This window comes from Gopherus evgoodei, chromosome 2 (assembly GCF_007399415.2).
Source record: "Gopherus evgoodei ecotype Sinaloan lineage chromosome 2, rGopEvg1_v1.p, whole genome shotgun sequence".
Lineage (NCBI taxonomy): Eukaryota > Metazoa > Chordata > Testudines > Testudinidae > Gopherus > Gopherus evgoodei.
Window position 1 is genome coordinate 100,529,872 of NC_044323.1, and position 14,149 is coordinate 100,544,020.

Sequence of the window (14,149 nt, forward strand, 5' to 3'; positions counted from 1 at the left end):
AGTAAAAGAGAAACACTACTACAGGCCAGGCACACTATCTACTTCAAAAATGCAAATGTGAAATCAAACTACACCAAATAATATAGCCAATATTTCAAAGATCAGAAACTATAATTTTCATACCACAATGAAGTTAGCATGTTCACTGGTAGCAGATTTTAGCACATCTATTGTTCTCTTTTCTTATTCTGTATTGTACTCTGTGGCTACTTTAGAGTTTCTTGAGGTCTCATAAAATGAAATGTAGATTTACAAAAAGGCTATTGCACTTACGATGTAAGAAGCAGTCATATTTAAAACAGCGCCTACAGAAGAGCGTATGAAAGGAGTGCAGACTCTGCTCCCTCTGAACAGATTTTGCATTTGGTCCATCTATGTTTGGTGTGCACTCAGGAGGAAGAGCTCCTGGCAGCTGCTGCTCTGTGAGTTCTTTGTATCTTCAAAAAGAAAAGTAAATAAAAAGCATTGCTTATTCTATTCAGAAAGGGTCAAGTTTTGCTGTAACACTACTGCAAATCCAAAGTAAGTCCTGACTTTAATGTATTTATTCTGGACTTACTGGTTTAACTAAGAAAAATCTGGCACTAGACACTTACAATAAAACAGTTGTTCTACAATATTTAATTGGAAAAAATGTGAAGTTAAGTTATCTTTGGTCTGTGATACTACAGCTTAAGTCAAAAGCAAAAGTACTTAAATCAAATATTACGTAAAGTTTATCAGTAAAGGCTACATTCAAAGGCATGACTAAGTAACTCTGTACTTATTAATCCTGAGGCAGGGCGAGGGGGGGATGAGAATCACAGAGGAGGGATGTATTTACTTTTCAAAAATGTTTTCCACAAATGCTTCCACCAGCCCCGTTGCCCCTCCACCCCCTCCCCCCAAAAAAGGATCACTGAAACAAAGCATTTCCTCTTTCCTTCATCATACCAAGAGGACAAAAGTGATTTCTGGCTGCTTATAGGGAAGGCTAACAATAATAAATAATACCAGCACCTCTTCTATATAGCACTTTTAACTTGTAGATCACAAAATGTTTTACAAACAAGGTCAGTAACCATATCCTGATGTGACAGCTCTCACCCAAGGTCACCCAGTAGGCCGGGCCAAAGCCAGGAAAAGAACTAGGTCTCCCAAGTCCCAGTCCAGTGCTCTATCCACTAGGTCTCACTGCCTCCCTAATGTCTGAAACAGCCACCCTTCAAGTATTACCTACATAAACCGTACAGCTGTAGTCAGTTTATTCATAACTTCCCAATCTTGGGGCTAGAATGATCAGATCCTACTCAAAACATCAATAAACTTTAATTCAGCAGAACCCAATTTATCTGAGACTCCATTATCCACCTCTGCCGTATTATCTGAGCCAAGCTCCATCCATTCTCTGGATTATCCAAATTTGTGTTTATTCGATTATTTATGCGATTATCCAAATTATTTTGTTTATGGCTCTGGTCCCAATAAAAAAAAAACAAAAACAGATAAACGGGGTTCCACTGTAGCTCTTTTCTAGACAGTACAGAAATCCAAATACCATATTATGCAGCGTACCAACACCTCTTAAGAAATCAAATCTTACTTCTCCTTCAATTCCTCTGCTGTACCCTTATCCGGAAACATCGAGGAAATGGCTTCAAATATCTTGTCAGAAGGAAACTTCCGAGGTGGATGGCTCTCTCTGTCTGCACAGAGAAGCAGACAAAGAAATATAAAGACTAACAGGAAATATTTTCTGAACAACATTGTGCTCCTTTGGTATTTCCCACAGTAGCTTTATAAATGTTAAACTACTTGTAAATTTACTGTTTATACCAATATTTAAGGATGAAAAAAGTTGACCAAGAACCTAAAGTACAAAGCAAAGAAAGAATTAGCACTTCAAAAATCTGACGCTTTCGGTTTATAATTACAGAGAAGTCAGATTAAGGAGTTTAAAATGATTTTTCCTACCAACAGGTTCTTCTGGACAAATGATAAATTATGTTATTTTGCTATCAGCAGTCATTCACGTAACTGCTTGATGAATGGTGCTTTCTTCCTCAGTAAAATACTGCACCACTGTATCCTTCAACGACAGTGAAGGAGTTGACCATTTCCCTGTGTTGGCAGTGGTCAATGATTAGCAACACCACATTTTGCAACACACCCTATGCTAATCTGGGATTGACAGGTATAGGGAAATTCTGAGGAAAGAAACTATTTCTAACCTGTTCTGTAACTCTTGTTCTTCAAGATGTGCTGCACATGTCCATTCCACTTCAGGCGTGTATGCGCCCAGTACACTGTTGGAGATTTTTCCGTCAGCGATGCCCACTGAGATGGTGCATGTGCCCGCTGCTGCACGATGGTTTAAAGGGCAGAACCACTGTTGACCTCCCTCATTTCATTCTTACTCGACAGAATCCAATACAGAGGGGAAGGACGACGGGTCATGGAATGATATGTACATCATGTCTCAAACAACAGTTACGGAACAGATCGGTAACCATTTCTTCAAGTGACTGCACATGCCCATTCCACTTCAGGTGACACTCAAGCAGGTCAAGCCACAGTAGGATCGGAGTCTATCTGAAAAATGCCTAAAGGACCACATATGCAAATCTCGCATCATCTCTAGATTGCTGAAAGACGGCCTAGTGCGAAGCAAAAGTATGTACTGAAGACTACGTTGAGGCTTTACAAATTTCTAGGATAGTCACTAGAGCTAAAACGGTTGCAAAGCCTGTATGCGATTTTGTTGAATGTAGTAATACTCTGCTTGGTGGAGCTACACTGTCCAATTTGTAACAAGCATATATAGGGGGCTATCCAGAATGAGACTTTGAGAACAGAGTGGAAGCCACTTCATTCTGTCTGCAATTGCTGCAAATAATTATGAGGACAATCTAAACTGCTTAGTCTTGTTCAAGACCACCACCAATGATCTAACACCTGTAGTACCGAGTGTCTCCTCATCCTTGAGCATGGGGCTTTGGGAAGTGAACCAAGACAGCTGCTAGTTTGACTTTGATGAAATTAGTTGCCAGACCATGTTGTTTCAGGTGTAACTGATTGTCCAGAACACGATGTATGGGAGCTCAGACTGGAGAAACCCCTGTTTTTTGGGACGAGATGGAAAATGTCTTCCAATTTCCCAATGAAGTACATAGTTTTCTACTATTTAAAAGTACATCTTGAACTCTCTTTGAGCAAGCCTCCTCTTGAGGCATTAGCCACGGAGCATCCAGACTGTGAGATGAGGGTCTGCAGGTTGGGGTGGAGGAGATGACCATGGTCCTGAGGGTAGTGTCAACAGACCTGTCTGAGAGGATCAGCAAAGTAGGAAACCAGTGTTTCCAAGTCCATACTGGAGTTACAAGTATGACTCAAGCACAGTCCGAGTGATTTTCAACAACACTCTGGGCAGGAGTGGAACTGGAGGAAATGCATACAGCAGCATGACCACCCAGGGCAACAGGAAAGAATCTTTTGAGGAACTCTGGGCTGTGACCTGTGTGATGGCACTTCCTGTTGACGTTTGTTTCAAGCAGGTCTATTTGGGGAGTCCCACATTGTTGGAAAATGAATCTGGCAATGTCTGGGCAGAGAGACCACTTGTGGTGACTGGTGAAAGATCTGCTTAACTAGTCTGCCAGTTTACCCTGGACACCAGGAAAGTGAGAGGCTTTAAAGTGGACTGAGATAGTGATACAGAAATCCCAAATCTTCACTGCCTCCTAGCATAGCAGAAACTGGGCTCGTCCTTGTCTATTCACAAAGAACATGGCCACTATGTTGTCTGTAGGTATGAGCAGATTTCTTTCCTTGATGTGGAGAATGAAGGCTTTACAAGTTAGCTGAATGGCCCTTAATTCCCTGATATTGCATCTCCAGGGACCTGAGGTGAAACCCCAACCAAGGGCAAAAGCGTATATAACTAGGGTCAAAGCCAGCTGTGGAGGAACAAATAGCACTCCATACACACATGAATGGTTTTTCCACTAGCTTAGAGGTCAAGACGTGTGGGTACTCAAACTACTATGTCTAGAGGATGACAACTGAAGCGTGCACCAATAATAACCACTTTTGCAGCTTTCGAGATGAACAATGTAAGTGCATGAAGCCATATGTCCCAGAAGCCTGAGGCAACTTGTACCACTGTCATAGGATGGGCCCTCAGATTTAAAGCAATGGACAGCAGAGTCTGCAATCTTATCTGTGGAAGAAAGACTTTGACTTCCAGAGACTCCAAGACAGCTCCTATAAACTTCATCTTTTGTACAGGTGACAGGATTGACTTCTCTGTGTTGCTAAGCAACCCTAGAGTGCTGAAGGTGGATTGTAGGAGAGACAGTGGTCAGCACCACAACTTTGGACCAGCCTCTCACCAGCCAGTCATCCAGGTGGGAAAACACGTGAACTCCTGATTTCCTCAGGAACATTGCCACGACTGCCATGCACTTTCTAAAAACATGTAGAGCTGCAGTACTATCATTTGGCCTGTCTACCAACTGGTAGCAAGACTGGTTGACCAGGAATCTGAGGAACGTCCTTTGGCTTTGATGTATCGCCACTTGGAAATATGCATCTTTTAAGTTGAAGCCAGCATGCAAGTCTCCAGGGAGGGGATAATGGAAGCAGCATGACAATGTGAAACTATTTTCTTCAGATATCTGTTCAGCTGTCACAAGACTAATATGGTCTGAGACCTCCTTTTGGGATCAGGAAACAGTGGGAATAAAACCCCTTTCCTTTCAATTGCTGAGAAACTTCCTCTATGGCTTCCAGCTAGAGGAGAGATTGCATCTTCTAAAGAAGAAGTTCTTTGTAAGAGTGATCCCTAAAAAAGGATTGGGAAGGTGGTGCAATGGGAAGACCGAAGTAAACTGAAGCTTGTATCCCAATTCCACCATGCTTAAGACACACTGATCTGTAGTGATGTAAGACCAAGCACTTGGATAGTGTGACAGCCTGGTGGTAAAGGAGTAGGTGAAACAGTCCTTGACAAAAACACACCAAAGACACCAGGCTGCCTGCAAACTGGATAGTAGTGCAGAGGGACTTGGGGGGAAGAGAGAGATCTCCCCTCCTAAAATGACGGAGCCTCAAAGGGAAGACACAGAATGGTTGGTTGACCGACCTCTTGAGGAAGGCTAATGATTGGAGCCACCGCCATGGCTCTGGTCATAGAATCAGCAGCATCCAAACCCTCCTGAAGTGAGGTTCTGGGCACCAACTTACTCTCATCCACCATAGCAACGAACTCTTGCCCTCTGGCAACCTGTCCTTAAACTTTCAGATATTGTCTCAGAGGTAGAAATCATAGCAATGCCTACTGATTAGCAATCCCAGAGACCAGTTTCTTCCAGGCTTTAGTGGCTGGCCAAGATGAAGCCTCTGGTGGGTGCCAGAGGTAGTAAGCACTCAGAAGGATGAGGCACATGATGCACTGCAGGATGTGTAAAATATATGGAGATCCAGTTCTATGAGATAGATGTAAGGGACCCCGAAAGGTGGTCAAGTCCAACCCCCTGCCTTCACTAGCAGGACTATTGACCTATCCCTCACCACTAAGAGCAGCCAGAGCAGCCATGCAGGACAAATCCTGTCCCTCTCCAGTGTGGCTGGACTAGCAGCTAGGAGCCCTAGGCTCCCAGCAGCACGAGAGATCAGATTTCACAGGGGAGAGCAAGTTTCACAGTCCGTGACATGTATTTCAGAGCCGTGAAATTGGTAAGGCCCCAACTAGAAGACCCTACCACTAGAACTATGGCTAAAAACAGAACCAACTATATACAAAATAGACAATTTAAGAAAAGCCTGCAATAGCAAGCTAACACATTCCAACAACCATCATGAGCAGTGAAGGAACTGAGTGGAATCAGGGGCAGCTCTGCCTTTTATACCACTGCAAGGTGGCACAAGGCAGCAGAATGCACATATGCTGCCTTAGTGCATACGACTGAGGGAAAAGTTTTCAACAGTGCACCAGACATGCACACACCTGAAGTGGAATGGATGTGTGCAATCACTAGACGAAATAATGTTGTTAACATCACTGATCATAAATACAAAAATATAAATCTGAACATCTTCCATTTATTGAGGAAATAAATACAGGAAAAACTGCTACAATAACAGAGGTTTTTAAAATCTACTGGATTGACATACCCATTCTGTTGCCTTCTTGGTCTTTCTGTTTTTCATCTTGCTCATCAGGATTATCATCTCCATCATCATCATCTTCATCATCACTATACTGACCAAGTGCATTTACCAGCTCCACAAATATCTCATCATTGATAAATCCGCATTCTGAAATTCAGCAAGATTGGAAGTAAAGCAAAAACAAAAACAAAGAAAAGTGTATACCAAGTATTTATTTCTACCCCATATTTCAGTTTTTTAAAAATGAACAACTATGATTATATGTTTAGTTATCACAGGGGTGAGCAAACTTTTTCACCTGAGGAGCACATCTGGGTAGGGAAATTACATGTAGGGCCATGAATGTAGGGGTGGGGTATGGGAGGGAGTGCAGGGTGTAGGAAGGGGCTCAAGGCAAGGGCACAGGAGGAGTGCAGGGTGTACAAGGGGCTCAGGGCAGGAGGTTGGGGTGCAGGAGGGGTGCGGAAGGGTTCAGGGTGTTGGCTCTGATCCGGCACCACTTACCTGGAGCAGCTCCAGGGTGGCAGCAGCACGCAGAGGGGCTAAGACAGGCTCCCTGCCTGCTCTGGCCCCGCACTGCTCCCGGAAGCAGCAGGCAGCACATCCCTTCAGCCCATGTGGGGCCAATGAGAGCTGAGGGTGCGGTGCCTACAGGCAAGGGCAGCACAGAGCCCTCTGCCCCTCACCGCCAGGGGCTAAAGGGAGGTAGTGCCAGCAGCTTCCAGGAGCAGCGTGGGGCCCGCAATGTCACGGGAGTGGCACTCCCATGGGCTAGATCCAGGCCGTAGTTCACCCACCCCTGAGTTATCAGATCCTGTGCTCACAGCACCTTACAATCCATAAATTCAGTACAAGACAAGAGGGGCTGAGCAGGAGGATGAATAAGAATCAATAATTTCTTATTGGTTAATTTTGAGGGATTTTTCCCAAATCCCTCCATGCCAGTCAAGAGAGGGAATATAAATCCTTCTACCAGAAAATAGGAATAGAAAAATAAAGCTCTAGTAATATCACGCTTCCTATAAGATAAATGGGACTGGGCTGGTTGGGGTACTGGTCACTTTGTGCCATACTGGCAATGAGGAGAGAGGTGATTGGTAGTTCACTGCTATCCTCTCCCCAATCATCCACACCACCCACCCAGGACGCATGCCAGAGGAATTCACTCATACACAGTAAAGGCAAGTGAAATGCCAAAGAGCATAACACCCTATCTCTTGGCTCAATCTGGCTATGCCATTTTGCCCTATATAATTCAGAAGTCTTGTCAAAAGGGATAGGAGTATGTCTGGATTCTCCTTGAAATGTTTCATCACTTATCTAATCTCAAGCCCAGCTATTACAATGATTAACTGTATGCTCTGGGAAACAAAGTTAACCTCGCTATTTCACCTCTCAGGACTGATGTGAGGATTTAGTTTATATTTTCAAACAACTGCATAAATATTAATCCATGTAAAAAAGCTAAGGAAGATTGTTATACTCACTATTCGACATGGCATAGGGGGATGATGGAGAATACTAAACAGTAATTTGTATTAGTAAATAGTAAGTCCTCAGGAATCATACTTCAGTTTTGATATTTAACTTACAAATAAAAACACACCACTATCTCGATATAACGCCACCCGATATAACACGAGTTTGGATATAACTTGGTAAAGCAATGCTCCGGCAGGGCAAGGCTGCGCACTCTGGTGGATCAAAGCAAGTCCAATATAACAAAGTTTCACCTGTAACACGGTAAGATTTTTTGGCTCCCAAGTACAGCGTTATATCGAGGTAGAGGTGTATATAATAAAGCTGACTGCTACAGAAGCAGCTGTATTAATGATGTTTAGGTAGGAAGAAATGACTGATATACATGGTGTGTTGCACTCACCTCTGTCTCCATGTACTTTTCCATCATAGTTCTTGATCAGTTCTTCAATAAAGGTTCCATCCTGGTCAAGCACTTCATCTCCCATGTAAGGAATGTTATGTAGAACCGTTTCATCCTCTACCTAAAAGTAATATGGAAAGATTTATGATTACAATAGAAGCAAAGATATTCTCTCAGGGAGTACATGAGAAAAATATTTGACGAGTCCCCCATTTCAGCAGTGTGACTGCCCCAAACCTGCAATGACAAGTGGCATTCCATATAATCACGTAATCATTCTGAAATAAAGTCACTCTTTTTCTGGAACAGAATACTCACAAGAGCAGCTACTGATGCATAGCTACAGTGAAATTGCTATTCCACTATAACTATTCTGATCAATTTCCCCCCATGTAGACAAGCCCTTATTCTCAACAGGATACTCATTATGTTAACAGATAACACTGGTCTACAATTTTTGATAAGTCGTCTGCTTCAGAGATAAAATGTGATATTTATTATGTATTTTGATGTGCTGAATTCAAATATGACAATTAAAACAACTGATTGGCTACTGTTTCTAAGATATTTAAGTTTTTACATTTTATGTCTATGTAGATTGTGTAGATAGTAGAGTTTGAATCATAAATTGTAAACCTAGGTCTTTTCATGTGTTTATGGTTGCTTTACATGATAATATTTCCCCCTTCCTGTTTATGTAACACTTTAAAAATCAGCAAAAGGGTTATATAAATAAAATTGATTATGAAGCAAAAGGCAAAAAACTATTATGTACATAGTTTAGTCCTATTCAGTGTCTACTCGGCGCTTCTTGGCTTGTTTCTTGTATTCATTAAATGGAGCATCTCTTGTCACTGTCCAGCAATAGTCTGCAAGCATTGATGGGCTCCATTTGCCCTGATAGCCTGCCAGGAGATTCCACTGCTGTAGTCTGGAGCCCAACAGCTCTGCCTTACTCTTGGGTAGTTCCAAATCCCTGACAAGGTCATTCAGTTCACCTTGTGTTATGAGGTGTGGTTCAGAGGAGGAGGAGGGGAGAAAATGTGGGTCCTGTGACATTGATGGTTCAGGACCAGAAGTTTCATCCTCTTCCTCATCTGACTCAAGTGAGAATGATTCTGGTGCATCAGGAACCGGCAGTCCTTCTCCGTGGGGTACTGGGCATATAGCTGATGGAATGTTTGATTAATGCACAGTCCACTTTTTCTTCTTTGACACACCTTTCCCAACTGGAGGCACCATGCAGAAGTAACAATTGCTGGTATGATCTGTTGGCTCTCTCCAAATCATTGGCACTGCAAAGAGCATGGATTTCCTTTTCCTGTTCAACCACTGGCGAAGATTTCTTGCACAAGTGTTGCAGCATACGTGTGGGGCCCACCTCTTGTCCTGATCTCCAATTTTGCAGCCAAAAGAAAGGTTATAGGCTTTCTTAACCATAGTGGTTATACTGCGCTTTTGTGATGCAAAAGTCACTTCACCACAAACATAGCAGAAGTTATCTGCACTGTTCACACAAGTACGCAGCATCTCTGTTCGCTTTGGCTAAATAGAAATGTGTCCCTTTGCAAAATCAAACACTGACAAATAAGAGAGCACGACACTGTATGATTTCTAGAGCTGATATAGGGCAATTTGTTCAGCAGAGTGATGTAAGCTTCATTATGATTGCATCATCCATGACTTCTAGGAATAACATGATGCAATTCATATAATGTATGATGCAATACCAGCTTCAGATTGCATCATTCATTGTTTGGCCTAAAAAGCAAGTACTGTCCAAACCCAGTCATAGATTTATTCATAGATCCAGTCAAAGATGTATTTTAGTCATTTCTGGTTCAAATTGAGATCCCTTCCCTTTATAACTCACTTCTCCTCCGCCATTCCCAAGTCAAGGGTCGTACATACTGACCCAATAGCATATCTTGAAAACTAGAGCCAATCAACAATTTTAAGCATCATTTTCATTCTCAGTGACCCAGAATTAGTAAAGTTGGACTACATTTATTTCAGAAGCATTTTGGCTGTAGAGCAGTGTAATCAGTTGTCTAAAATGGATTAAATATTTGTTGATAATAATGCCTTTACAATTATTTAATTTAAATAAGATAGGTGTAACTTTTAATTTTGGGTTTCAGCGATAGAGGGCTGATGTTTCGTTTTTGTTGAGAAAAACATTTCCTTGTGAGTTGAGTTTTCTTGTAGATTAGCTGCTGATTTTATTTGGGTTAAAAATCACTTCTAATAATAAGATCGGTCAGTTTGAGGCACATATAGTAATTTGTGTATTTTGTACGTTTTTATTCTAAATAAAAATGGTTGCCTTCATGCACTAAACTAACATGAAAAAGGATGACCAATTATATGTACTGTATCAAAAGTGCAGTTCCCTAAGCAATTTACATGTCTGTTCATAATATAAGTAGTCAGATCATAGAATAAATCCTGGCTCTCAGAGAATTAACATCACTTAATGGAGACTGACAGTAGATTATGCAAGAATAATCAACAACTTATTAGGACTTCCTTCTGGACACAAAGCACTAGTCCTAATTTCTAAAAAGGTAGTTCAAATTTGACTTAGGTCAAAATCTAGACCTTAACTGACATCTGTCCTAAATACAAAGCCATTGTACATAATCAGGATTTCTATCCTGGTGAGGCCAAGGACTGGAATACCCTTAACTTTGCAATACCCACATTATGGAACCCTGGAAGATTTAGGTGAGAAAGGTTAAGTCCATAGCCAGTGCGCTCTCTCTCTCTCTCGGCTTCAGCATTAACACTCACCAAGTGTAAATAACAAATATCTTTAAAATGTCCTCTTTCTAAAAATGAATCAGTACTAAAACTTTTGTCTGCTCAGAAAAACCTGCCATCCAGCCACCTTTCTAATATTCAACCTTTTTTCATACTTTTTCAAGTTTATGAAGTAACTGGTAAAAAATGAAATTGAGTAGAGCAAGAAAAGAAAACCAATGTAAAGCAGTGCAGAAAGCAATATTTCAGGAATTTTATATAGAGCTAACTATTAAAATAAATGGAATAGATTTCTATTTTTTTGGATATACTAATTTATTGGTTTCCACTTACACTGTAATTTATCTCCCCAAACGCACACAGCTTCTATTTTTAAAACTTACTTTAACAGATTTTGCAACTCCAGGCAGCATCTTTGGAGACACGTGGATTACATGTACGAATGGTTTATGTATGGTTGTGTTTTATACCGGGGGAAGTGTTAACAGCTCCTCCAGAAACTAAAATATGGTGAGTCACTGAGACTAACCAACTCCAGAGAAGTTCCAACCATTCAGGTAGTTTGCATGTTCTGGATCAGGCTAGGTTTGCCAGCGACTGGGAAAGAGAGAAAAGGCTTCCGATATAAAAAGGATGAGCTTGAATTGGCTCATGGCCTTTATTTTGAGTCAGCAAATGGACATCACTCTCTGTCCAAAAGGAGGACCCAACCCTTGCTAAAGGGTTAGAAGGAATGTTGGCATATCAGACTCCCCATATGGAAGATGGATGGTTTCTGGTACGTTTAAAGTGGATTTAAATCTCTGTTTTCTCTGTAATGCTTTTGCCCTATGAATAAATGGGCTTACTTACAAAAGCTGTATGATCACTGTGAAAAACACTATCAAATGTCGTCTGAAAGAAAGCAGTGCAGGAGCTGGCCTTTAAATCAGACTGGCTTGCTGGAGATATCACAGTGGATGGCAGAGGTCTTTGTAGTCTTAAAAACCCAATCAGAAGGGAGTGGGAAAAAGATTCCTACCAAGAGATAGGAGGAGACAGGGCAGACCTGAGTGATATTCCTGGAGTGGACTTTGGGTGGAGGAATATAGGTGCAATTAACCTGAAAATGTGACACTTACCATAAAATTTTGCTGAAGGGGAGACCAAGAATACATTATGGGCACTGAAGCAACAGCATTCAGAGTCTTGAGCGGGATGACTTGTTTTGGAAAATCTAAGTCACTGGTAACAGAGCACTGAAATGAGAGGTAGAAATTACACTTCTCTCCTCGTAGCAATTCTGATAACAAAATACAAAAAGATGTTTCAATTTATCAAATTTAAACCATATCAGAATTAGGTAAGTCTGTCTTTGGAAAAATGCTTCAATTTTTAAGTGGTAGCATTAGGAATAGGTTTAATAAGCAAGAGATACAAATTATTTTGTTTGTAGAATATGTGTTAATAGCTTCCATAGTTCTCTGTTTACTATCACATATAAGGATATCCAGGCTCTCATGTACCATTACACTCAGGCTACTTAACCAAAAAATATCATTTCATTTGGTTATCGAAAACAGATTTAGTACTTGATGATAAAGTGTCTTATCCGATGTTTACAGTGTATTAACTAGATGTCTGGGAGACAAAGAATTCCTCCAGGCTTCACATTAATGCACCGCTGAGCTCAAGTAAGAATTTTTTTTAGAAATATTAAATATGTTGATCCTTTAAAACCAAAAAGGATATTTCAACAAGTTATCACTTTAACTTGTCTGTAAGTCTTGACCTCCACTGTATTCCTATCCTATCCCAAAACCTTTGACTGTATATTGTGCGTAGGACAACAGTAAAGTGAAATTTACTCTAATACTGAACTCTGAACTGTCAAACAGTGCTTTCAATATGACATTCTTTTACGATTCACTTTTTTGCACACCTAGAACTGGAAGGAAGAGAAGTCACAAAAAGGGTGACAGAGGACAAAACATTCAAAATGTGAAATGAAAAAAAGATTTTTAAAATGAAACATTTGGACAATTAATAAATTTGGTTAGTCCTAGAATAATATATGAACATTCTAACCCCGGGCCTGAAAAATCCACTAGCTCTTATAACTGGGGGAACCTACACACCTAGTTTCCGCAGGTTTTATTTTTAAAGTTTCTAGCCCTTATACATGCAACAGTAACCTTCTCAATTATAGGCAGAGGTGGCAACAGTGCCTATACTTAAGGCTGCTCAACACTTTGCCTTTGGGAACCTTGTTTAGAGTTGCTTATAACTTAACCAAACTAACCACTCAGGCTGAATTTTTTCATGCCAGGTATCTGCCTGGCTGACTCGTTGCTATTGATTTCTTTTGGTTTTTTTTTTAGTTTCAGCTCAAACAATTCAGCCATTTCTCAGAACATGTTTAGGGAAAAACACATTGTTGTACCCATGTTAAATACTTTAAAAAAAAAAAAAAAAGTTTCATTGAAAAGCTCTAACACCTCCATGGTTTGGAGCCACAAGCTGACGTGCAGCAAGGATGGGAGGGAAGAGATTCCTTTGTATCACTGTATGACATGTACAACATATAAAAGGCCCCACATTGTACAAAAATCAAACATAAAATAATTATGTTAAAAAATAATATTAAGGTTGCAAGCAGTCAAGAGTTAGGAAATGCCAGAATTAAGACTGTCCATAGAATCTTAATTCAATGCTCTTGTACATATGTATTATACCATCTTTAAACTATCACATATTTTTTCCACAGGACACCTGCCTTATTCAGTACATAGGACAGACGATTCTCCTTGAATGGATAACTATTCAGTATTTTGCTTTATCTTCATTGTTTAATGTGTGGCCACATGCCTTATTTACTGCACACTATTCAAACACTGCTCTGAAAACAGCATTATTAATTTCCTCATAGGCTTTTCTACAGCACTCATCATTATAGTATCTATATATAAAATATTTAAAAAAAAAAACAAAAAAAAACACCAATTGGCTTCAGTTGCAGCTGCAAGCTCAGCACTTCTGTAAATAAAACCACAGGATCTCCAGCTGGGTATCCAGAAAATGTGGCACCACACAGGAACTTTGCAGCATAGGCAGGGACAGAATTCAGAGCAACATTCAACGGCTTGAACCATGAAACCATCCTCTCTCTTCCTGCACATCTCTGTCTGTCAGTATACACCTTGCAACTTCTGCAACAAGTGAGACAGATCCTACAGACAACAGCCTTCTCCTTCACTATACAACCTCAATTCATCCTCAGAGAAAGTCTGTCCCATACATGAATGACGCAGGGGTTCTGGGGGGGAAAAAAACAGTATGGGATCATACAAGTAAAGACTATCATAATGCATACAC

General features: G+C 40.7%; 1 protein-coding gene across 5 annotated transcripts in view; it reads right to left on the bottom strand.

Moving 5' to 3' along the window:
* Positions 1 to 14,149, bottom strand: part of EZH2 (enhancer of zeste 2 polycomb repressive complex 2 subunit) — an 84,608-nt gene that overhangs the window by 26,878 nt on the left and 43,581 nt on the right. For all 5 annotated transcript variants that reach the window (XM_030551439.1, XM_030551438.1, XM_030551437.1 and 2 more), the window contains 5 exons: positions 11,917 to 12,033; positions 8,033 to 8,153; positions 6,154 to 6,297; positions 1,583 to 1,685; positions 274 to 437 (listed from right to left, as the gene is read on the bottom strand). In XM_030551439.1, coding sequence (XP_030407299.1) covers positions 274 to 437; positions 1,583 to 1,685; positions 6,154 to 6,297; positions 8,033 to 8,153; positions 11,917 to 12,033 — 649 coding nt within the window. The remainder of the gene's footprint in view (positions 1 to 273; positions 438 to 1,582; positions 1,686 to 6,153; positions 6,298 to 8,032; positions 8,154 to 11,916; positions 12,034 to 14,149) is intronic.